This window comes from Hippopotamus amphibius, chromosome 6, assembly GCF_030028045.1.
Source record: "Hippopotamus amphibius kiboko isolate mHipAmp2 chromosome 6, mHipAmp2.hap2, whole genome shotgun sequence".
NCBI lineage: Eukaryota > Metazoa > Chordata > Mammalia > Artiodactyla > Hippopotamidae > Hippopotamus > Hippopotamus amphibius.
In genome coordinates this window covers 79,383,038-79,410,043 of record NC_080191.1, presented here as the reverse complement: position 1 = coordinate 79,410,043, position 27,006 = coordinate 79,383,038, and the positions used below count along the sequence as shown (strand labels likewise).

The window sequence follows — 27,006 nt, the reverse complement described above, 5'->3', positions numbered from 1 at the left end:
TCCAGTGGGGTTACTAAATCCTGAGACTTCATAGTTAATTTATGTTTTTTATCTGTAGGTTGATCTCTCAGTGGACCTTTGAGAACAATATTGAATGAGATCCAAAAGGGTCTGATTTCATTTTGAATCTTTCCTTTTATGGGAGTTGACTGTTACGTAATTTACATAATTAAAAATTCCATTTCTGGATCCTTACCTGCGTGAACCAAAGTGAATGTGCACATCTCTGGAAACACACACAGAGTTTGGCAGCGATGGCACAGGGAGAGCTTGAGGTGAAGGCTGAGCACGCACCTTCGCACAGTGCCTGCCGCTGGCTGTCAGGGATGCATGCAGCCCTTCTAGAACCTGTCTTTCACACTCTTGCTGAGGCACCACTGAAAAACTAAGTGGGTGTGAGTTAGCATGTACGGTTTTGGGGCAGTAATGGTGATAGAAATATACGTGTTTTTACAGATAGCAAGTCAACAAATACAATTGTACTAGAGTTTTAACAACTAGATAACCAATTACTGTGTTGTTAAGACAACCTTTTGAAAATTGAAATAAAAAAAAAAATTAGTGCCTATGGCTCTTAATAACAAGGAAACAAGTATATCGAAGCTGAGAACATGAAATGGCTTTGTCCTCCTTGCATGCCAGTAAGGGGTGGAGTGGATTTGAACACAGTTCTTTTGAGTTAAAATCCAGTTCTCTTTTGCGAATAAGAGGATAAGAAGAAAAAAAGATTTTGAATATTCTAATGGCATTTTTTTCCTCTTTTTTAAAAATCATTTTGGTAATGCAGTCATGATTATGGTGAGATTCTGGTACAGTAGAAAGTATTTAAATGCCAGACTTCAGCAAAATTCCTAGCATATTTCAAACTGATAATTTAATAAAGAAGAAAAAACTGTTTATACGGTGCTTTGTTTCATTTCCTTTTACATTCTAAATCTTAAAAATAAAACTTTTAAATGCTTTTTATTTTACATCTGTTTCTTTTCCCCTATACAGTATCAATAAAATCTTAAGTACTCAATTAAATAACACAAATAAATAACATGTACATATATATTTATAATGCCTCCAAATTAGTTTTTCTTTTTAGTTTTAAAAATTCCAAAATTATTTTCAGCACTTGAGCACTTGTTACCAAGCTTTATATTTCTGTGTCATTTCTTTTCTAAACTCATACAAGTTAGTTGTGGGGTAATGCGGATGGTGCTTCACAAACTGTAATATACTCGTTACATCATATTGTTTTTATCCTCCCTGCCCGCCGTTCGTTCTCAATGTGAAAAATCATAGTATGTCAATGACAGGAGGTCTGGCTTTCAAGCAGACTTTTGTAATTATTCCCACTGAAGCACTGTCAATAGGATTAAAATACAGATTCTGGATCTGTCCATCCCAGATGAGGTCAGCACTTTGAGCAGTGGGAGTACTATTTCTGCAAGCTGTGTTTTCCCCTTTGCTTGTAGAAGCATGGACATTAATATGACACAAATATTTGAAAGCTCCTATGGAAACAGGCTAGCTTTACCTAAGTTAAGTCAAACGTCCATCTGCAATAAATAAAATAACAGCATTCATTAGAATCCCTAACTATGTATGTCTGTAGATTCTACAATAATATTAAAGCCCAGAACGTTTCAATTACAGAACAATCCACTTATAGTTCATAATTAATAAACTCTCTGCAGCTGTATGACTGTGGCCGAAAACATCTGCTAAGCCTCATATTTTACACACAGACACATGCACATAATTCCTTCAGAAAAAGTTTAATTGTGCTTAAAATCACAGGTCTGGAAACAGAGTAAGAGCTGAGGAAGCTGAGTCTAGTTATATTCAGTTAGCTCCTGGGAGGAGGAGTTGGGGGCGGGGGGGCGGGGGGGAAGGAAGCCAGCCCTTGTCTGTGGCACAGTGATGTGGGTAAAAAATAAGAATGTTTAAGGTCTATTCATATATTCACTCAAAACTAACTTTGTATATAATCTCCCCTACATATAACTTGGTATGAATAAACATCCATTTAAGTTGTAAAATTACTAAGATAAAATTGCTAGTCCTCAGGTAAAAGAGAAATTATTATTTATAAGACTCTACAATTAACAAATGAGTAAAAAATATATTGATTATATATTTTCCACTTTTTTGGAATTTATACTTAATTTTTTACACGTAAGTGAAGCTTTATAAAAATAGATGAGTGTAGAGCATATGTGTTAGAAAAGCAAACCAATATATTTTCAACAGATAAAATATGGTATTTTTTCTTAATGTTGGCTTACTTAAATGTTCAGTTTGAAGTTGCATTATCAATGAATTTTATTATATGTAACAACTTTACTGAGATAAAAGTCATATACCACACTATTCACCCATTACAGTTAACAATTTAGTATTTTGTCAGTGTAGTTATAATAGAGTTTTGCAACCACCACTACAAATCAGTTTTTGAACATTTTCATCACCCCAGAAAGAAGCCCTGCACCCCCTGACAGTCACTTACTGTTCCTCTCCCTGCCCCAGCTCTTAGCAAACGCTAATCGACTTTCTGTCTCTATAGATTTGACTATTCTAGATATTTCATATAAGCAGAATTATATAATATGTGATCTTCTTGTGACTGGATCCATGTGACTGGATCCTTTCACGTGGCATAATGTTCTCAAGGTTCTTCCAGATCAGAATGTATCAGCATTTAGCTGCTTTTGATTGCTGAATAGTATTCCATTGTGTGTATTCATTTATTAGCAGATGGACGTTTGGGTTGTTTCCACACTTTGGGCTATTGTGAATAATTCTGCTGTAAACATTCAGTTATGTTCAAGTTTTTGTGTCAGTAAATGTTTTCATTTCTCTTGGGTACATACCTGGGAGTCAAATTGTTGGGTAACATGATAACTATCTTTAAACTTTTGAGGACTTGCCAGTTTTTTCCAAAGTGGCTGCACCATTTTACATTGCTAATAGCCGTGTATGAGAGTTCTAAGTCCTCCATATTCTTACTAGACTCCTTTTATCTGTCTTTTGTAATAGTCTTCCAACTGGGTATAAGTGGTTTATCATTGTAGTTTTGAGTTTAATTTTCCTTATGACCCATGATCTTGAGCATCATTTTGTATGTTTATTGTCCATTTGTAGAGGTTCCATATAGAAATATTTATTCAGATTCTTTGGCTATTTTTTGATTGGCTATTAATGAATTTTAATTTTTTAGTCATTTTAAAACTCTAACTTCTTATAATTCTCAATAATATCTAATCTTATCTCCTTCATCAGTTTTATGTTGGACCTATCTTACTATCATGCATTCTTTACAGACTTTTGTAGTCCGAGAAAAGTCCTAGAAGCTCCAGGATGATGATTCTAAACACCTTAAAATATAGAAATATCCAAGCCTTAATAATGATATGGTTACTTTAATAGAGCCAAGACAGTAGTCTCGTTTCAAAGCATCCCTCATGCACGATCATGGAGGACAGTCCACTAAGATATGGACTTTCCGTGCCTTAATGTTCAGGACAGGGTCAGCTATGTCGGAAATTAAAGTTGGAGTTTAAGATTTCCAAAAAATGTGCCCATTAGGGTCAAGGGAATCTTCCTTGGCTGTAGAAGAATTCGAGAAGTATGTGGATTTGCTGGGATAACCAGTTTGTGGGAGAAGGTCCTTAGAAGTAAAATCAGATAGGATGTCCCCCAAGCTTACCCTTGTAGGTCATAAACCTAAAACACCAGGGTAAGTCTGAATATGTTCACCTTTGATCAGCAAAAAAAGAGGTATTCCACTTCACTTAATTGCTTAGCCTAAAGAGTGGAAATTTGTCTGTGGCTTTTACAGTGGCCTTTAGTATTGTTCACTGAGAACACAGAGTTGTTACACCAGTATCCCGATTGTTCCACAGACTGCCTTATGCAAGCGTATACTCAAAGGCCTGGCACCCCATTGCTTAAACATGTGAAATCCATTGAAGACAACTATGGAATATGCTATTGTTAGGAGAGTTTGAGAATCAGAATACAAGGCTTTCGTATTAACTCTCTTATGTATTTAAATACCTTTATGCTCAGAATTTTATAGCTCTTACTTATAAATCGGGAACGCTATTCCACTTTGTGAGTGTGTGTGTGTGTTTAAGAATTTAAATCCCAAATATTATTTGAACCCATTTTGTTACATAGGCAATATTCTTATTTAAAAATAGTTGAAATTAAATATAATGTTATAGTTACTTCATTGCAGTACACAATATAGCAGATCTTGGAATATAGTATATTTCATAATATAATTTAGCAGATACATTACAGTAGATAATCTTGTTACCATCTAGTAAACAGGAGTTTCATGTGCTTCCTGGATTTTCTTTTTTTTGGCAGTTTTTCATTTAAACAACCTGCTAAGCGAAAACTTGCCTAGTGTATGAAATCTGACAAGATTATGATTCTTAGCTCTAGGATAATGAACTTATGTTATTTTATTCTTTAAGGCCCTGAGGGCTGGAAAAATACAGTCCAAAGAATCACTCCCAGGCCTTTGTGGTAACACTGAAAAATACTGTTACTAAAATAATTGGTGAATTATTATTTTTACAAAAGTAATTAAATATTGAAGACAAACTTTATATATATTCCCAGTGTGCATCAATCCAGTGAAACATTACCTTAAAACAATGATCAGTTAAAAAAGCAAAATCATCGAAAGGCAGGAAGTTAAAATGGTATCTTTCTTATTGTAACTAATTTTACCATAGTACATACATTATACTAATTGAAGTTTGCTTTGAGTTCAAATGCTGTTGAACAAATGGAGAAATAAAGCAAAGGAAGAAAAAAAGTTTTAAAACTGCGATTGCACAATTCCTAGAAAAAGTTATTCTTACATACTTCAGCGTTAGGTATAAAGGGAATTTATCTTCGATTGAGGCTTCAGAAGACGTTTACCATGAAAAACTTTTACTAGTACCTTTTTGGAAAAACAGTTGCATTTATAGAGAGGAGAAATTGCCTTTATTTCCATGTAGGCTTTTGGGAGCAGTTGGAGAGCTCACCTAAGTCTTCCTTAAGTGGTTAAATCTCAAGTATATCACTTCACCCCAGTTTCTCTTACTGAGTATTTTACTCAAGCTATTTCATCTAGATATCTCATCTAAAATTTTAATTTTATGAGCATCTGTTACTTCCTTCCCAAACTTTTTACCACCCAATTGCTCACTACTATCCTAAGAGATACAGCTTGTGTCTTCTCATATTCTTGGCTCTACTCTTCACATCATAGCTCCCAAGATTTTGTACTTATTTTTAATAAATCTAAATTAATAGCTTCCTTAGAGGCTAAGTGAAAACTGTCTTGTTACAACTTATTATTTTCAATATTAACTGAACTGAAGCAGAATATTACTTCAAAGAAAAAACGGTAAGACTTTTATGACCACATTTTTCTGGGATTGCTTTCTTATTATCTATTTAATGATGGCCATACATGTACTCCATCATTTTGCAGGCATCTTCAGTGCCAAAATTCATGGTGAAATTGAGGAGATCTATTTAATATCTCTTCCGTAAGCTGTGCTGGGATATTATTTCACCGTTTTCTAAATTAAAGTAATAGCTTTAAATTAGTCAGAGGGTATAATAAAAGGCAGTAGGGGCCCATTGAAAATTCACTTTGAGGGTTGCTAAAGCTTTGAGACCCGTTGAACAGGTGCCAGACTTTGGCTCACTCAGCAGTCAAGGCTGGTGCAATAGCATATGGTAGAGTATCAGCAGTCCTGTGTTCTAAATCCAGTTTTAACCTAGACAAACGGAATTATTTGAAGAACTCAGGTTAATTTTGCTTCAAATCTGTTTTCCCATCTGCTAAAATGGTAACAGAATTTAATGTAATTTGAAAGTTGAGTGATAAGGGTTTTAAAGTTCTCTACATTAGGTACCGTATATATTCTACAAAGCATGTAAGTGGAGCAAGAAAGGGACCTCCTCATTTGTGAGAAAAGTGGGAGTAAGGCTTTGGTTAGAAGCCTTTATCTGCAACAGGAGGATGAGAATTGCGAGAGATTCCACTAGGTAGTTTGCTGCCTACCAATTCAGGAAGCCTTACCTAGTGGATGTTACATCCTGTTGCCATTGTGTCCCCCATTTTCTTGTTCCCCAACCTCCTCTCCCTGTAAAAAGTAAGTAAACACACATAACATCATCGAAGATTCTCAGCATACACCTCTTCTCTCTGTCCCTCTTTTTCTTTGTTAATTCCCTGGGCCTTAATGTTATCAAGCTGCAGGTTGTGAGTAAAGCATTGCCTTCTCTGTATTACAGATGTTCTGTCTGATCACTGAATTACAGATAGTACATGGAGCAAGGTACAGTGCACACTTAAAGAGAGGAATTTCCAGCCTGAGAAATCCATGCTAAATCTTTTATCCTGTCAGTTAACCATTCTTTTATTTGGCAAGATCATATCTTTAGTTTTTGTGTTATTTTGTTTTTTGTTATTTCATAATTGGGCTCATTGTTCTCTCTGTGTCCTAGATTTGTAGTAATTGCTTCAAGAACGGGTGAAGGTGCATTAAGCTTCTTTGCCTAATATGTTTGTGAGTGCTTCCCTCTTGTAAGAATTGAGGAAGCCAACTAAAGGCAGGCTGGCTTCTGAGGACAGCAGTGGATCGTATACTTACAAAGAGATGATGGTAGTTCTGTTCACAAATATATCACTTATCTAATCATAATATAACCTATCCTTAAGTTTCTGCGTTATCTAGAATACCTATCTTGTTCATATAAAACAGCCTTATTTTCTTTAAGCTTAAAAGATAATTTGGAATTCTCCATTGTACCACATTATGTATTAAATACTCAGCATGTGAACAAAAGTACAGAATGACTCGACTTTTTTCTGGAGAATATGCTATCTTAATGAGATAGGATTGTTTTTCCCATCCAAGAGGGCAAATGTGATTATGTTCCTGAATAATGCCCAAGTTGAGAACATTAAATAAACTTGAATATAATACATTGAAAGTTATAATTGAATTTATGTTAAGTATTCACTAATTTTTCTTTATAGATATGATTTATTAATTTCTATTAAATTTGAAGGTTACTAAAACTTAAATAGATATTCATTTAATAAAGATGGAGCTTCAATTGAGTCTATTTAATATATTCAATGTATAGCACCATCAATTAATTTAAAAATTGCTGAAATAATGAAAATTGAATTTGCTAAATTTTAATTGAAGATAAATATGTAAAATGTCCAGGGATAGTAAGTGGTTCCAGGTTAATTTAATAACAAGTAGTCTCTAAGTGAGTAAGGGCAACTTCACTGGAAGGTGATAAAGATGTCTGTTCATTGCTGAGAGCAGTTGTGTTAGTGTGACTACCTTAACCTCTCCCAGCAGAGGAGAAACAGACATCACCTGTTTGTAGTTGATGGCTTTCTCCTTAATTCTGGTAGAATAGGTTTCTCCTATTCATGGGATTTCATTATTTTTAGTAACAAGGAAGTTAGCTTAGTGGAAAGCAGCCTGTCTTAGAACTTAAGTTGGTTGAAATTATATCTTAAAGTTTTCCGAAAATTGGGGGGGTGGGATACATTTCTATCATATTCAGATGAAAATTTTTCATCACTATTACTTCTAGTCAGGTAATAAAATTATTTTAATATTTTTCACTGTAAACCAAATTTACACATTAAAAACTTAATTTACAGTTATATTAGATTAAGGAAACATAACTTTGAAGTGTGTTAATGCGAATCAACAAGCAAGTTAATTATTATTGAAATCAAAGTTCCCCTGAATTAACTATCCTGAGATTTTTATCTAAATGAATTATGCTTGTGTTTAGTTTTTGGCTCTAAACTTCAGACTGATGCCAACTACAGGTGCAAGTTTGCTGTATCATTTGGTTTCCATTATTTTAAAATACAGTATTATAAAATTGGATTATTGATATAACACTAAGAATTTTACCATAAAGGTCATATTTTCCCTTTTTTCATGTAATTAGAGACTTACGGCTTATAATTAATGATAGTTCCCAGGTAACATGGCAACAGATATAAAAAGAATATGCCAAAAATTTCTTACTGGAATCTGTGGGGGTGAGTCAATAATTATCTGCACTCTGGCTGTAGAAATTCTACAGCCAGAGTGCAGATAAACTTTTTTTAAGCTCTTTATTGGAGTATAATTGCCTTACACTGTTCTGCCAGATTTTGCTGTACAACAAAGTGAATCAGCTCTATTTATATATATATCCCCTCCCTCCTGGGACCCCTTCCTACCCTCCCTATCCCACCCTCCCTATCCCACCCCTCTAGGTCATCAGCAGTCATGGAGTTGTTCTCCTGGTGCTATACAGCAGCTTCCCACCAGCTATCTGTTTGACTTTTGGTAGTGTGTATATGTCAGTGCTACTCTCTCACTTCATCCCAGCTTGACTCCCTCTCATAGGTTTCTAATGTGTCTGGTGATAGCAAATTTGGAAATCAAATTTCATATTTTATTCTTTGCTAAATATTACTCAAATTCAAAAAAGGTCTGTTTGTTCTCATGTTTCTATTTTCACTTTGTTTTGCATGGCCAGCCTGTGGTCGTGGGTTCTACAAATCTTCTTCTCAAGATCTTCAGTGCTCTCGTTGTCCAACTCACAGTTTTTCTGATAAAGAAGGCTCCTCAAGGTGTGACTGTGAGGACGGGTATTACAGGGCTCCATCTGACCCACCATATGTGGCATGCACAAGTAAGTTCATAATTGTAAAATAAGGATTTTTGAATCCCTTGCACTTGTTTGTAGTATTGTGATATCATTGAGATAGGCATGAAATTTATAAGCACATTCTTAATTATTATTAAATATCTCTGAACTTTCCACAAACTGATAAGGCTAAACAATAATATAAAATAGATACATCTGACATCATCATCAGTGTAATTTTCATGTCTGCCAGATCAAGATTCATTTTAATCATATTTTACACATGTATCCAATAGGAATAATGAATAAAATGTAAAAGGTATTTGAGTCTTGCATGGCTGTGAAATGTGATTAAAAAGTAATGGTTTCTGAATTAAAATTCTATCACTAAATAGAGCGGATCTCACATCTTGGTGCTTCAATTAATGAATGTTTGAGAGACTCAAATCCAAAGCCAATTCCAGACATTACTATAAATCATTCTTGAGCACATTAAGAATGAATAGATTTCTCTAAAAGGAAAACTATTTTTAAACAACTGCCCAACTGTTTTTTTTTAAGGTGCATTAACTGTTCTTTTTTTAATTGCTTGGAAGAAAAATAGCTAAAGACCGTGGCAAAAGTACAAAGACAGTTGTTATCCTGTTTTCATTTTGACATATTAAATGGAAAATAAATAAAGCCTCTTGCCAAGTGAATTCAAGAAGGCTTTCATACGGTTTCTCTAGGAAAGGTAATGAAATGTTTATGTGAGAGAAAGCATCTCAAGTAGTTTTCTGTATGGTAATTGAGCCACTAGCTTAAAGCCCCACGTGGATCCTTTCGTTCATTTTTTTGTTTGTTTTTTGTCTATTTTTGTTTATTTGCTTATTTTTGGTTCCCAAAGGGCCTCCATCTGCACCACAGAACCTCATTTTCAATATCAACCAAACCACCGTGAGCTTGGAATGGAGTCCTCCTGCAGACAATGGGGGAAGAAACGATGTGACCTACAGAATACTGTGTAAGCGGTGCAGCTGGGAGCAGGGCGAGTGCGTTCCTTGCGGGAGTAACATTGGCTACATGCCCCAGCAGACTGGATTAGAGGATAACTATGTCACTGTCATGGACCTGCTGGCCCACGCTAATTATACTTTTGAAGTTGAAGCTGTAAATGGAGTTTCTGACTTAAGTCGATCCCAGAGGCTCTTTGCAGCTGTCAGTGTCACCACAGGTCAAGCAGGTATGTTTTTGTGTTTGTCTTGACTAAGTGAAAAATGTGGCTACATAAGTGAGGTCTCTGGCTTGAATATTTCGTTCACTTGGCAATACAGAACTTGATTGTTCCAGCCTGTTGATTATTCACACCTTTAGCTTTTCTTTGTTATTTCTTCTGTTGCCTGTTAAACCATTGCTAGACTCATTACCATCTCCTCCAGAGATTTGGCAGAAGAAAAGAAAAGGGGATAAATTGCAAACGCGTTCAGACTGCTCTAAGAGGAGCAACTCGATTAAGATCTAGAGGAGGAGAGGGAAAATATTGAACAAAATACGATGTAGGATATTTCTTGCATTTTTACCTTTTCGCATGCTATGTGTTCATGATCAAAATCGATATGATAATTGGGAATAATGAAGGAGTTGGCTTCAGTGTCTCACAGGGTGTTAACCAGTTTTTTACCATATAGAATGTGATATTTGTAATAGACGGCAAGTCTGCCTTAACATGTGCATGAGGAAATTTTACATTCCTCACTAATTTCTGATCATATTAATGTGCACAATATTGGAATGAGTACTTGGGAGATCTCATGAGGATTTCAAAATAAATGAATTAAGAAATATACTCATCATGAAGATTGTGAACTGGTAGCTAAGCCTAAAAGCAGTTTTCGCTCATTTTTTTACTGGCATTTAAGATGTCCCGCTGGTCATTGTTTGCTGTGGTAAGTAGGTTTTGGACAATATAAATTGGGAAGGAAGTTTCAAAAATTGAAGACTTTCTAAACCTTTAGAAAAATCTTATTACTGAGGGAAGCTCCAGAAATTGAGGGCTTTTTCAAACTTTTGAGAATTCTTGCTGCTGAAGGATGATGCTATGTAGTCGGTGTAGCCAAGCGCTATGTCATCATTATTAATAAAATTGGACTTACACTGGAGTACTGAGCAGTGTAAGCATCGTAATAAGCTTATAACAAGGTCTTCTTGATCCTTGGCTAGCTGTCAACTGTCAATATTATCCCAAATTCCTGGACATAGACTCATCTATTCTTCATATCTTTGCCAATTTTAATACAGTGTTACCTGTTTAAGTTCTATCTTCACAATGAAACCTATGCATATAGTCTCGTGCTTACCATTTTGAACAGATTAATGGGTTCCTATTCTAAGGGTTTTATTTTGATGTTTATTTCAAAGGCTATTGCAAATCCGATTTCTTATGTAAAAGCTGAAGTCTGGAGGTAAAACAACACAGGAACTTTGAAATCTTCAAAACCTGGACAAAAGAAATAGCTCATTTAACTGATATTTGGATTGGTTCATTTTATTTTCCTTTACCCTATTTGCCATTCTTTTAAAGTGCTGTTGTCAGTAGATGTTTTTACTTGTGTTGCTTTATAGTGAATTTTATCATCATAACCTTAGTGAGTGGATTTGAAACATTTTGGGTTCATGATTGTGACACTAAAGCTATCTTTGGAACCATTAATAAAAACTCTCAGTTTGCTGCGCTGGGATAACTGCTTTATTCCTGCTGCTAATAAGTATAAGAAGGGGTATTTTTATTTATTTTTTGAATACAACCTAAAGATACTGAACTGATACCACAGATAGAGTTTGCCAGGTAGACCACTTTGGGAATCTGTTTTCTTGATCTTTGTTTTATTTTATTTTTTAAAGATATATTTTTATTTCATTTTTTAAAATAAATTTATTTATTTATTTATTTATTTATTTATTGGCTGCATTGGGTCTTTGTTGCTGCACAAAGTTTTTCTCTAGTTGCAATGAGTGGAGGCTACTCTTTGTTGCAGTGCAAGGGTTTCTCACTGCAGTGGCTTCTCTAGTTGCAGAGCACAGGCTCTAGGCACATGGGCTTCAGTAGTTGCAGCATGCAGGCCCAGTAGTTGTGGCTCATGGGCTCTAGAGCACAGGCTCAGTAGTTGTGGTGCACAGGCTTAGTTGCTACGCGGCATGTGGGATCTTCCCGGACCAGGGATCGAACCCATGTCCCCTGCATTGGCTGGCAGATTCTTAACCACTGCGCTACCAGGGAGGTCCCTGTTTTCTTGATCTTTAAATGTCCATTGTTTAGTTTTCAGGTTAATACTACACAGCCTAAATAGGTAAGAGACATTCCATAAATTCCTGAATCAGCTCTCTTATAGTAGTTAGGTGAGATGGCTTTGTCCCTTGATTCTCTTCTGGTTAAGAGCAAACTAGATTTGTTTGTCTTTTGGTCAGAGATAATTTAAATGTCCAAAAATTAGGTTGCTATGGTTACAGAACTCTGTAGATATACTAAAAAATACTGAATTATATGCTTAAAATGAGTATATTTTATGGTATGAAAATTATACCTCAATAAAGCTATTAACATTTTTAAAAGAACAAATACAATAAAGTTCAAAAGCAAACCAGCTTTGCACTTTTATATTAAAATATTCGTTCACAATTGCTAACTCAGCCAACTGTACGTTAAGTATACGTTAAGTAGTATACGTTAAGTAGTATACGTTAAGCACTGTGTGGGATGCTGAGGACAGAAAGGCAAAGAATGGTCCTATCCATATAAGGAGCTATTACTGTAGCAGATATAGATTAAGTTATACAACTAACAGTAGGAGACTTGAATATTTTGTGATGCATGCTGTAGAACAAAATTAGGAACAAAATATAGAACCCCAAAGAAGGAATGATTCATTCTATCTGTGGAAAAAAAGGGAGTCCTCACAGAAAAGATGTAAATCAATCTAGAACTTTGGAATGGATATCGTTTTGCCAGCAAGAGGACAAGTAAACCATATTCTAGGCCCTTAGGAGAACCTGTCCCATGAAAACATGGTAATTGCCACTACATTCCTTCCACAGATCAAGTGCATTAGCATACCAAAATGGGCTGCAGAAAAGTTAGTAAGAACAGATCACCCTAAAATTACTGTCTCTGTCTGTAATACCTTCATTCACTATGGGATCATTTAGACAATTAGATAGTTTTTAACTTTGTTAGAAAACATAACATATAATTATAATATATGGTCTTTCCTGAAAAGAGACTTGAGACTTAGCAGTTATACTTCAGGTCAGTAATTAGGTCTTTACCATCTAATACAGTCCTTTCTGTATTCTTAATGTTGTGAAATTAATTTCAGTGAGGAAACTAGTCACACAGAAGAAAAGTTAAATGATTTTACAAGAGTGAAAACATTCAGACATAAATGGAAAAGGCATAGGATTTGATATTTGATGACATGATAACTTCATGGTAGACAAATTATTTCACCTCTTTAACTTGAGTTTTCTTCTGAAATGGGATCATGCTACTTGACTCATAAAAAAACTGAGATTTTAGTTTAATACCTGTTGTATTTATTAGAATAAAAAAGTGTGTTATTATACTACAACAATTGTAATTATAGAAGTAATAATAAGAGTTACTAGTGATTGAACACAGTATATTTTTGGTACTTTTTAAATGTTAAAGATACATGAAAAGAGTGTCAAGTTGAGTCACTTAATGTCTTTGGACTCATGTAGTCCTCCTACATAACAGAGAGGTCTGGGACAGAAGACCTCTAAGAGCCCATCTTATGCCCATAATTAAATGGACATTCATAATACAAATTATACATTGCACAGTGTAAGGTTGACTGCAGATTATTGATAGCTGAGTAATATATGTACAGATACTATCTTTTTTTTAATTAATTAATTTGTTTATTGGCTGCGTTGGGTCTTTGCTGCTGTGTGCAGGCTTTCTCTAGTTGTGGTGAGCAGGGGCTACTCTTCTTTGCAGTATGCAGGCCTCTCAGTGCTGTGGCTTCTCTTGTTGCTGAGCACGGGCTGTAGGCATGTGCACTTCAGTAGTTGCGGCACGTGGGCTCAGTAGTTGTGGCTCGTGAGCTGTAGAGCACAGGCTCAGTGGTTGTGGCGCACAGACTTAGTTGCTCCATGGCATGTGGGATCTTCCCGGCCCAGGGATCGAACCCATGTCCCCTGCATTGGCAGGCGGATTCTTAACCACTGCACCACCGAGGAAGTCCAAGATACTATCTTTTTTTTTTTATTTTTATTTTTTTATTGGAATACAATTGCTTTACACTCTTGTACCAGTTTTTGAGGTACACCAAAGTCAATCAGCTGTATTTATACACATATCCCCATATTCCCTCCCTCCCTCGACTCCCCCTCACCCTCCCCGTCCCGGCCCTGTAAGGCATCATCCATCATCAAGTTAATCTCCCTTTGTTATACAGCAACTTCCCACTGGCTATCTATTTTACAGTTGGTAGTATATATATGTCTATGCTACTCTCTCACTTCATCCCAGCTTCCCCTTCACCCCCTGCCCCCCCCCAACCTCATGTCCTCCAGTCCATTCTCTGCATCTGCATCCTTATTCTTGTCACTGGGTTCATCAGTACCATTTTTTTTTTATAAGATTCCATATATATGAGTTTGCATACAATATTTGTTTTTCTCTTTCTGGCTTACTTCACTCTGTATGACAGACTCTAGGTCTATCCACCTCATTACATATAGCTCCATCTCATTCCTTTTTATAGCTGAGTAATATTCCATTGTATATATATATGCCACATCTTCTTTATCCATTCACTTGTTGATGGGCATTTAGGATACTATCATTTTTAATGGGATCCATGACTTAACAGTGCTCTAGAAAGCACTGGGAAGGAATTAAGGATGAAAACTGTAACCTCTTGAAAGAGGATATAATTTCCAAAATTGGGCTCCCTAAGAAGCAGACACTTTGATGGAGATTCCTTGTAGGAGTTGTGCTAGGGCATGCACTTGGCTCAGCACCATATGAAGAGAAAGGAAGGCAGCAGGACTGAGCAGAAGGGAAGTTGAGCAATAATGCAGTCTCATTGGAATCCTTTGCCAATTCCTTGGGGAGCTCTCCACCTGTCAGGGACCTTCGGATTGTCCCAAGTTGAAGAAAGAGTGGCAGGCTTTTATACCTCTTTGTCATGCAGACATTGGCTACAGGTTCCTCTGACAGGCTCCTCTAGGAAGGTGTCATTTTTCAGACAGGGAAATTCTAAAGGGGGGCAGGGAACTGAGGTCTGCTTTTGAGCAGCAGTCTTAGCAGCTGGCAAATATGTTCTTCATTCCTTCACCAAGGGTCTGGGGGCGGTCCAGCAGAGCATCCATTACATAGACTTGAGTCATGCCAAAGGATACAAGGGCAAAGTTCAGAGTGTGTTTAGAGAGAAGTGGTACAAACTGGATGAATAGAGGTTTGTGGGAAGAACTGATGGGAAAGTTTATTTTTTAGGAAGGAAGACCTTTCTAATGTGGGGGAGTGGATAGTGGGAACTGGATGTTTTTGAACAGGAAGTTACATAACTGACCCTAGTTTACATTTTAAACTTGGTGTATCTTCCACAGAACATTTGATGTATTCTGTATAGCAGTTTGTTAAAAAAAAAAAAAAATTCCCCTGCTTAGCCTTGATTCCTCTGGAAAACAGATTTATAGAAAACGTTTTCTGAAAATATGAGAATGTTTCAGCAAAGCTGCCATTTTGAGGTGGAGACATCTGAATGTGTCTACAAAGATACCTTTATAGACTTTCCCTCGAAAAGAACTCTTTCCTTTTTTCTCGTTATCAGTTTTGTTGTATATGGGTGAATGATTTATATAGCACTTACATACATATTGTGTCATTAAAAGTTGACTTAAATTTATAAAGTCAGTAAGGCAAGCATTAATACCATTTGCAGGTAAAAATTTGAAGCTTAGACTTACCAGTGTCACATGGTAAATTATAAAGTGGTGACCCAGATTATTGTAATCAAATATACCCCTTACTCAGAATTGTTATGCTATGTCATCGTGGACCGCTATCTTAAAGAATTTAGCTCTACAATCCTTTCCATGGGAATTTGCAGATTGATTCGATGGTCTGGTCATAAATTACTCTTCAGTGAAAAGGGGACCTCCTAAGAAGTTTTGTTTCCTGAGGATATTATTAACACATATAATCTCTGAGAGGGGGCATTGGTAACTGTAGTATTTGCCTCCTGGCTAGGATTTTATTGCCCTTCTTTAAGAAACTTCAGAAACATCCCTTCATATCTTAATGGACTAATTTCCCTTATGTTTTCAAATGCCCAGATCTTATTTTTCTGTCAAAATTGTTTGGCTTCAGTGTTCCCTTTACTTAGATTTGTGATGTTTATATAATGTTCCAAATGAAATATAACCATAAAGTTATATGATATCACATTACATATAAGCAAAATTCTACCAAAAAGAGACAATACCGAAAGTCATTTCCTGTTTTTGTCTGAAATATCTTCACTCACATTTATTAATGTGACTCAACTGTGATGAGTTTTCTCATAAGTTAACTCAGATCATCTCTGTTCAATGATTTTAAATAGTAGGCCATCGAATTATGTGTCCTTTAAGTAAAATCAGCTAATTCCATTGAAGTTTATATGTTTTGAGGTTTCTTAAATTTTTAAGGGAACATAATGTTAAGAGAATAATATTTTCTTGTTTGAGATCATTTACTGAGTAAGATTAAAAGCAGCGATTGCCGTAAGGTGAAACAAGATAGAAATGCAAAAGAAAAAAAAAAACCAACAATGACAAAACATGTGTGGAAATAGTGTTAAAGTTATTAAAACATACATACATTGATACACACACTTATGCAGTCTGCAGCAGAAAAATCAACTGAATGTGATTCCTTTAACAGTAAGCCATACAAAATATGCATTTCTGTTGCTAGTTATTTTATGAATCTGATATATCTGAATGGCATAGCAGGATTCAGTCATGCTAATTTATACCAGAGGGCGTGACATTTTAAAAATGTTTATGCTTTGCTGGCCAGTAGGAGCTTTAGACTATGTTAGTGAAATTTAATTCTTTATTTTAACAATATTTGTGACACTATTAATCTAAAAATATACATGTAGATCCATTTACAGTTTTTCTTCAGTGGATATCAGTAATTAAAACATATATATAAAAGAAAATTTTTTGGATACTATTTTAATAAAATTTTCATTATAGGAAATGCAAGCATGTGGTATTAATACTGACAACTAGCATTAGTGACTCCTTACTGACTACTTAGTATGTGCTGATCACTTTACATGTAAAGACCCATATGCCTACACAGTATCTTCACATCACAAACTCACACTGAAAATTTGGGAGAAAATTATGTCTTTTTGTGATATGATCTTACAGTAAGTATCTCATGCATTTTCTTATAATATTTTTCACATATTAAATGTGAAATGTTTGTCTTTCCTTTTAGAATTCACAGTGTAAAGAAACAGTGGCATCTTTGGTCTTATTCTCTAGCCTGTGTAACATCCTGGGTCCAGGGTACATGCGTACTGAATTTGTTGAAGTAAATTCATAAATTCATTGTTTATTGTCATGTGAAGAGACTTTTTAAGATTATCAAGATTAACACATAAAGAGTTAGTTAAATTTAACTTTGTTATAATTTTATTTAAATTATGCAATGAATATATAAGATAATGATTTGAAGTATAAAAATTTTGTGATTTGGTCTTGAAGCTATAGATATATTTAAAATCTTAAAATGAGTTTTCATGCATAACTTGGAATTCAAGTAGAGATTTAGAACAAAAGCTTAAAGTAATCTTATTATGAAATATGAAGATACAAGTCATTTAATTTTGAAAACTTTTATAACTTCATATTTTGAAAACCTGCAGAAAGTAGAATTAATTTTTTTCTTTTTATATGACATTGAATGTAGTAGAAGCACAGAGACCAGATCTTTTTCGTTAGTGCTTAGTTAGGACTACTATTTTAAGTACGTGACACCAGCTTTTTATAGCTTATTTTAATAGTTTTTTCCTTTGCGTAGTTTTGTAACTGCTTAAGACTATAGCACATAGCTGTTCTATGATTTTTCTTGACTAAAATATATGTAAGGTCATGCCTGTAAGCACCTGTGTTCTCACCTGATACCTTCACCTTCATCCCACCTTCCTATTCTCCATTCTCAGTATCTTTGTAAGTTGTCAAATCCACCCTTTGCTGATTTCATAAATATTTGTAATGAAATATTTATGTTTATGTTGTTAGGGTAACAAGTTGATCTGCATACTGTTGAATAGAAGGACTCTGTTAACATTTGAAAGAAATCTAGTATATTTTAAGGGTCTCTCATACTTTCATTTCAATACATGTTAATCTTTTCTTAAATTCTTTGATCTCAAAATTGCTGTTTTATGGGTAATGATTTTTAAGTATCTGGGAAGTAAAAGTTAATTTGTGCAATAACTCAGTTGTAATACTGCTGTGGACTGAGTTGTGTCTTTCCTCAAATTTATATGTTGAAGCTTTAGCCTCAATGTGACTATATTTGAAGATAGGGACTAAAAGGAGGTAATTAAGGTTAAATAAGGTCATAAGGTTGGGGCCCTGATCCTACAGGATTAGTGTCCTTACAGTAAAAAATACCAAAGAACTGCCTCTCTCTCCATGCAACATGCAATGGGGAAAGGTCAGTGAGTACATAGCCAGAAGGTGGCCATCTACAAGCCAGGAAGAGAGGGCTTATCAGAACCTGAACCCTACTGGACCTTGATGTGGGACTTCCAGCTTCCAGAACTGTGAGAAAACTAATTTTTTTTTTTAGATACCAAACCTGTGGTATCTTATTATAGAAGCCTGAGTAGACTAATACAAATACCCATTCCGGAGATAATTTAGTTCCATCTTATTATTTTGAAGGAGAGTGTTTATTTTCCATATGCATGAGGACAGATAAGGCATGAACACGTGAACCTATTTTTGTGAATAGGTCAAGGAGTGGAAGTTGTAGGCATTTTATGCATTTCTGTGATTTCTCCCCATCAAAAAGTTCTAAACTTATTTAATGCAATGCATTAGTTAAGTGCCAGAAAGACCAATAGTAATATTTTGTTTTTGACATTCAAGACATTTTTTGTTTTTTAAACAGAGCCAAATCATTATCTCATAAATTGTAGAAGGTGCTATGTTGATGGTAGCAGAACATTCAATACAAAATAAGTTATGGGTTTTGTTCCTGAATTTTCAAGCTTGAGCAAGTTTGTCATATTCTTGGCAATTTCAAACTAGCAATTTCTACATGATTAAGAAGTGACTGCTGTTTCAGGATTTTCTAGGGAAAAAATTTTTATAACTCTGTGTTTTAGATACTTACATTTGTAACTTGTTAAATTTAAGCTTACTCTAAACAGACTCTTCAAAAAATATGACTGCCCGTTAGGATCATTATGCTGGAATAGTCCATAATGATGGAATTATGTAAAGTAATTATTTTTTTATATTTTATTTATTTATTTTTATTAATTTTTGGCTACATTGGGTCTTCGTTGCTGTGTGTGGGCTTTTTCTCTAGTTGTGGTTAGTGGGGGCTACTCTTCATTGCAGTGCTCAGGCTTCTGAGTGTGGTGGTTTCTCTTGTTGCAGAGCACGGGCTCTAGGCGCACAAGCTTCAGTAACTGCAGCACGTGGACTCAGTAGTTGGGCACAGGGGCCCTAGAGTGCACGGGCTTCAGTAGTTGTGGAGCATGGGCTCAGGAGTTGTGGTGTACACGCTTAGTTTCTCCGTGGCATGTGGGATCTTCCCGGACCAGGAATCGAACCTGTGTACCCTGCGTTGGCAGGCAGATTCTTAACCACTGCGCCACCAGGGAAGCCCCTAAAGTAATTCTTATTATATGCATTGTCCTTAATAGGAGATCCTTCATTTTCCTACTGTCAGTTTGTAAAGTAGATATTATAGAAAATTGAAAATATATCCACTAGAATATCATTTATAAAGAAATAGCTACTTTACTTTTAAAGTCAAGAAGTTTGCTTAAGTGAGATATAGAAAATCTGTTTTAACTGAAATGTGACTAACAAGACAACCTGCTCTTTACTTTTAGGGAGAAAAAGATACAAAAAAACAAGTTAACAGTAGGAACTAATGTAAATACGCAAAATTTTTTCAGGTTACAGTCCTGGGTCAATATGTATTGAATTCATTCTCTTTTTCTGGAGGTATTACACAATCATAAATAATAAAACAGCAAAATGTATGCCATATAGTCAGATTACTCTGCTTAGAATACAAACTAACACATTCATGAAAGATTTTCAATATAAATTGAATCAAGAAGTGATTTTTGGTTGATCCTCAGTTGACCAAAACTGGTTACCTGATTTACTTGGTGGTGTTCCGCAGTACAGAAAAGTTTTGATCTATGAGTTGTTTGTTTAGTTCTTATGGAGCAAACTGTCATAACCATTATCCCAAAGGAATAGTATTATGAAGACAGTTTCAGAAAAACTTCATTTAAGAGCAAGAAATCAATAAGCTGTATTTCAGAGAATGAAAAGCCAGTGGATGGTAATTTCATACATTATTCATATATAGACGAGTATGTATAATGTGAATTGGCAGTGGCGACGATGGTGATGTTGATAATAAATATTTGATGAAACTAATGTAATGTTGTATGTCAATTATACCTCAATTAAAAAAAAACTTCAGCTCATAAATTTGAAGTACACATATAGATTTCCCCCAGTCCTAGTTCCTACACTGTGCTACACCCAACCATACACATCTTTTAGAACTCTGGACGAGTGGAGGGACATAGCTTTGAGAAGGTAGGAGACAGTTTTTTAAACTGACAAGCATTTCGTTGTTCTGTTTTCAGTAACAGTGTTAAGAGAGAGTAAATGTTGATTATTTTATTCCTTGCTTCATTGGTGATGAATTGAAGCAAATTTGACTCAGACAAGCAACCTGGTGGAATGATGCAGAACTATCCACAAAAACATCTGTGCTAATCAACCAATGCAATAAATTAGGGGTACAAGGAAGAGACATTGATCCGAGAGAATCATTAACAGTTTTCACCAACTGATCTAAGTTATAGGGTAAAGGAAAGAACACTATCAAGAGCTTGCCTTTCAGATTGGTGGATTACTGTTTCAAAAGCCTGATTGCTACTTGTTTCAGTTCAAACCGTTTTATGACTTTGGTTCCCTTTGTGCTATTGTAAGCAAGAAACAAGGATTAAGAGATAAAAACGGAGGAAAAATTATCCAGATTTCCTGCACTCCATTCACAGAGGAGTCAGTCACAAAGGGAGAGATAATTGCTGCAACGTAACAAAATTAATCAGGGAGAAGGCAGAGTGGGTGATGTATGTTCTGTGACAAAGCGTGGGGCAGAGATGTGCATGCAGTCCTGTGGTCTCTTGCCTTGTTTTGCGACACAAGGACTAGAGAAGATCTCTGCAAAACAATTAGCGTGGCTTTAACACATGCAGTTCTTAATTATCCATAGCATGTTGACATCAAATAATTAGTGTCCCAAATTTTAATAATATTTAATCATTAACTTAAACTTATAGAAAGATGCAGAACATTGAGCGTAGCATTCATAATGGCAAGCATGTATGATAACAAATTTAAAGATGCTGATTAAGCCATATCCTTCTTGTATAGTTTATTCAAACGCTGCTAATACTCTTAAACACAAAACCCTTAGCTCCTGTTACGTCAGGCTGTGTCATGTGCTATCTGCTGTATTTATGGACAGTTATAACTATATGTATGTTTTAACTTCATACATTTTATGAGCATACATACATTCCTAAGCAAATGGATGCTAGGATTTACGTATCACCAATGTTTTTTGGTGATAACTTAAATGTTATAGATTTTGGAATAATAAGCCTGTAGATGGCGAGTTAATGAATGGCCTTTTGGAGGGAAGCGGAGGTGGAGCTATAAATTAAAAGTTTGAGAGAGAACTGGCAGAATATCAAAAGCATAAGACGAAAATCAAAACGGAGTACCCAGACTAGTTTGATAGGAGGGCTGTTGGAGTAAACCAAAGAAGGAAAATTTCCTGAGTCAGTTGATCATAGAATCAAATGTCACAGGAGGTCAGTAGAATGGAAACAAAAGAAAGTCCATTGGATTTAACAGTTTCGAGCCTAGAGACACAATTTTGATAGACAACTTGGGGTAGAGAATGTCATAATCGTATTTGTCATGGTTGAAAACAAAGCCTCACACTATGACATCTGTGGTCTAAGTGCTCGGTGTTGGCTGAATTGAAATGTAATAGATTACTTTTTATGCTGATTTCATACAACATTTATCAGACTGGTAAAGACTCCAAGATAGATTATGAGTCTGAATTTTGTTTGAAAAAAATGACTGCCTTTGTTCTTTTCTAATACATTATCGTAACCTTGTTTTCTCCTTGTTTTGACATCTCATCCTGTTTTCACACATCCCTGACATCACTAAGAATTTAGCCTCACATAAATTTCATTGTTGAGAACCTGATAATAATCAGAAATAGAGGTCATAGAAGAAAAGATGTTAATTCTGTTAAGATAAACTAAGCATCTACAAGTGTCTCCACTCATATATTTATTATCATTCTTAATATAAAATGTTATTCAATTCTTTATTATTATACTAATATATATTTTCTTAATATAAAATAAAGTATACCTATATAAGTTATAGATATAGTTACATTTTTATGTTATGCTTTCTGTTTTCTTAGTTGTTTTTCTCCCTTGTTTCTTCGCTTTCCTCAGACATTTTAGATTATGGCCCATATCATGTGCTCATCTATAAAAATTTAGGAGAACCAACTAAGTTTGGAAACTTTATTTTTGCTCTTTTTCTGTATGATGATACTAAGCCTTCACCTTTTCTTTTGAGTTGCATTTCCTTTATCTTTAAAAATTACATAAACAACAAAGAGAAAACCATGATGCTGTTTCACCAAACCTTGCGTATTATTATGATTTGTAAGTCACTTCTCGTGCACCTGCTGCATTAAATACTGGTGTTATGTTTGAAAAGATACCAACTGCCCTCCTTTACACTGCTGTCTGACTACTTTGATGTTTCATTATTTTCTTCACTCCAGGGTTGAAATGGATGAATGGATCTTAATTATAGTGTCCTGGTGACTCTTTTTTCAGACCATTTTTCTGGACAAGCATCAGCTAATCTGACAAATCATGAACAGTTTACTTTATAGTTTGGTTGGGATTAAGTTACTAACTGGAACCTGCAGGGAACATAAAGAACAGTGTCTCCTGATAAAATGCGTTGGATGTGTGCCATGCCTGTTTTCAATTTTAATCTGTAACCTTTAGAAATGGAGAACTATAAACAGATAATTCTCTGACAGATGTATTTTTATACCTTTGCCTATAGCACTTCAAACAAAACAGGCCCTGTGTATCAAATTTACAGATCTAAAATCTTATTGTGTCTTTGCCTATGAATTGTCTTCCAGGTTTTCACCATGTGGAAAGAGCTGCTATGTAAAGTTTGTTTTTATTTAAAACAACTTTAGATGTAGTACTTTCTTAGAATTAGATTAGAACATTTGTGAGGAGTCTTTTAATTGCTTGTAGGTAATAGTACAAAATAGGTTTTTTATTATTTTGACTGTTAATTTGAATGATTTTTTATATGATAATGGAATGGATGCATTTTTGAGGAGAATTTGAATTCAAATTCTTTTTTCATGTTTAAATAAAATAGAAAGTGGAAATTTTGGGGAAAGCTACACAATTATCTGAGGGTTTGTAACAGTAAATTAATATTTACATTATTATTTAAAGATTTTCATACACCAAAAACTTTTCAGCTTTTATGCTGTATTTTTTCCTAAGTGATTGGTTGTTTTGTAAATTTCATATGCAATCTACTAGACGACATGGTTTCCTTGTTCATCCTTAAGTTTGTCCTTGTAGACAAGAAAACTATTATGCATTTTCTTTATACAGGTCAGTAAAAGCAAGATGTGTTCATTATTTAGAGTAAACAAATGAGTAGCATGTAAAACCATATTTTCTAATAACTACCATTTAATTGGACATTTTGCTTCATCTATCTTAAGTGTGTAATAAACATACCTAAAATAACTCAACATAGAAATTGGATTTAATATCCCTCTAGGTAACTGAAATTACCCGGATGTTGTTATAAAATAGTTTTTTATTGTTCTTAGACTGTAAATAAATGTATTGACAGTAAAGAATTAATAGCACATCCTGGAAGACTTTAATAATGATGATGTAAAATACGTCTTATGCCATTCGATTTATCTAATTTATAACTGTGTTTGATTACTCCAGCATGCCTTTCATCTGTAAGAATTGCACCCTGGGGAGTAGTCAGCTTATTAATTCATCCCTTGTTCTTTTATGGTTGCATCCCCATTATAGCATGAACATAGAATGATATTCTCTTCTGAATGCTGCCAGCCAACTGGTTCTAGTCTAGCTGACCTTTTGTTTGTAACCATGATCCTAATGGTTTTTCTATTGGCTTCTGTTTCTAATAGGTTGCCTTACAATCTACCTTTTTGTCTTATGGTATCACGATGAGGATAGGCCAGCAAGAGTGAATTCCACACCTGCAATTACAGAGTTTTAAAAAGAGGAAAGACCTGCTTCAAGTTAACCTGTAGTCTTTTTTAAAATGCCTTTTGATTTATCTGTCACCTGATCCATCAGCAATGAATAATTTTCATGGAAGGTGCACTTTAATTACATTCCCATTTGACTTGCATTATCAAGCCCTATCTAGGTAATTAATCTCACCAAGTATCCAATTTCGGCCTTTATTGCTGGCAGGCAGGCCTCTTGAATTATGTGTGCTTGAATGGGTCTTGGGTCTTTTTAACCAGGCGGACCCTGAAAGAGATCTGGGGCCTTCCAAATCCTGGAACCCTGTCTCAGAAAGTTTGTTTGTTTGTTTTTCTTAGATATTGTGATTAAATTATACTTGACATCAAAAGTACGCTTCCATATTTAATGAGGCCTATAGATTACTGTAATCATGAAAGCCTTCACTTTTAGGTATAGCAGATCTGCATGTCATTTTGTATGTGGGGGAGCTGTGCTGAATTGTTAACTGTAGCTAATATCTGTATCAATCTGCTGATATAAATTTGCTGCAGTTTTCACCTAAACTTAAGCATGTTCCTTTAGTTCAGGATTTTAGGTTTAATATGAATTTAGGTGAATATTTGGGTTAAGAAATAGATCAAAATTAGAATCACAATTATCCTGCTTTTTTCAACAATTTTCTTTATTCTGAATTAACAAATAACTTAGCTTTTGTGTTTTCCCTATCTTTTGATTTTGATGATTTTGATTCCTTAATTACTTATAGCAATTAATGCCAAAATTCAATGAGCTTACCCAGTTAGTTTACACACATACGTACAGTAATTCTGAAATATATAATTTGCCTTTCCGTTATAGTGTTGTTTTAAATGTATTGCAAAAATTTCAATGTGCTTTATGATTTTCTAATTTGAAAATTATGTTTATAGGGAATATAGTGTTTTACTTCTCTACTCTAAAGACATTTCAAAAAACACTAGGATCTTCTTGAAAATCAAATTAAAATATAGTGTAAATAGATGAGTTGCCTGTTTGAAAGTGATCTAAATATCTGACAATTTTTTAAGCCTTAGATGGCCTGATTAGTAGAAGAGGAGGCTATCCAATCTTTCGTAGACTAAATAGGTTGTAATGTTTACATAGTAAGATATTTTGGAAAATATGGACTGATGATACTGGGAAAAAGGATGGGTACCTCTCCAGCTTCTAGCATCGTCCCTACATAGTTAATTGTATACATCTCTGCTGCTTACCCTGGCCCTGTCACAAATTCATGCCATATATCTCCACAAGGCTATAGGTTATGATTGAATTTATAAGTATTCCGCCGTCAAACCAAACTCTACACAGAAAAAAGTCTGTTTTTTTTCTCTTAATATGTAACTTTAATTAGACCCTTTGTATTTTAGACAAATAGTTGAACACATTTAATGGAATATGTATTAAGTATGGATCCCGAAAACATTTAACATCACATTGTAAGAATTGCACAGTATTTTTTTTATCCAAATATTAGTTTCCCTTGTCATTTAAAAACAAGGCTTCAATATTTTTCACAGTGGTTTAATTGCAAGAATAGATAGAAGCATTTTACCATCCATAATATTTTTAGAATGGAGTGCAATAATTCAGTTTAATCTATTTCGATTAGATATGTTCATAATTATTGCTTACAAGCTACAAGATAGCTTAACTCAGAATTTAAATTAGCCAGTGATGTCTGCTTCTGAATGGTTCACTACTGTGAATTCCTCAGTAAAATGTATGTACACACACATCTATGTATATACACACAAACGTACACCCAGATAGGTACATATCATGTTGTATGAATATGTATGAATTCATATTAGACATTTTGAAAGGAATTATTTCTTTTATGAATATGCTACTAACACATATGCCCCTGATAATTACTTACATAGTATCTCTTAGTTATATTTCCTCTTAAATATTAATAGCCAAACAAAGAGCTTATGACTTTTTAACATCTGTCCCTACATTTAGTTTCTTTTTGGCTTTTCTGATTCATGATGGTTTGTATTTTTCAGTAATTGTTATTGTTCCCTGAAACATCATTTTGAATTGGAATATAACATAATTAACGTTCACAGATAAAGGAATTGAGACAAATGTGAAAGACTGCTTATATAGCATCATATAGTGAATAAGTAGAATCTAGTTTAGAATTTAGGGATGGTTTGTTAACTAGAAACATTCTGTCAGAGTTATTTTGCTTTTCTTCTGTATATTCTTAGATGTTGATCTTTTTCAGTGTATTGGCTTGCCAAAAATATTTATTGCTCTGGCTGTTTACAGAGCCAATAAATATATCAAAATAAAATCCATTTATATATAATAGTGCGTGTAGAGATAGATAGACTTAAAAGACATATCAGATAAGTTTGACTTAGAAGGCTGGATTTGGAATCAGAATGTTTGAATCCATGCTGTATAAGTTGTTTTTTGACCTTGAGCCATTAATGCAATCTCTATATCTTACAAGTTAAGTATTTTATAAAGCAATACGTGAAAAAGTTTTATAAAATAAAAACACTTTGCGATTGTCATTTGGTGGTGCTGATATGCTCGAACGGAATTTTGAACAGCTGTGCTATAAATTTGACTGTAGCAAAGCACAGTCTTGGAAAAATTAGCA

General features: G+C 34.6%; 1 protein-coding gene across 1 annotated transcript in view; it reads left to right on the top strand.

Moving 5' to 3' along the window:
• Positions 1-27,006, top strand: part of EPHA7 (EPH receptor A7) — a 166,314-nt gene that overhangs the window by 49,711 nt on the left and 89,597 nt on the right. Inside the window, 2 exon segments of the mRNA XM_057738446.1 lie at positions 8,575-8,730; positions 9,572-9,907. Of these exon segments, the coding sequence (XP_057594429.1) occupies positions 8,575-8,730; positions 9,572-9,907 (492 nt within the window).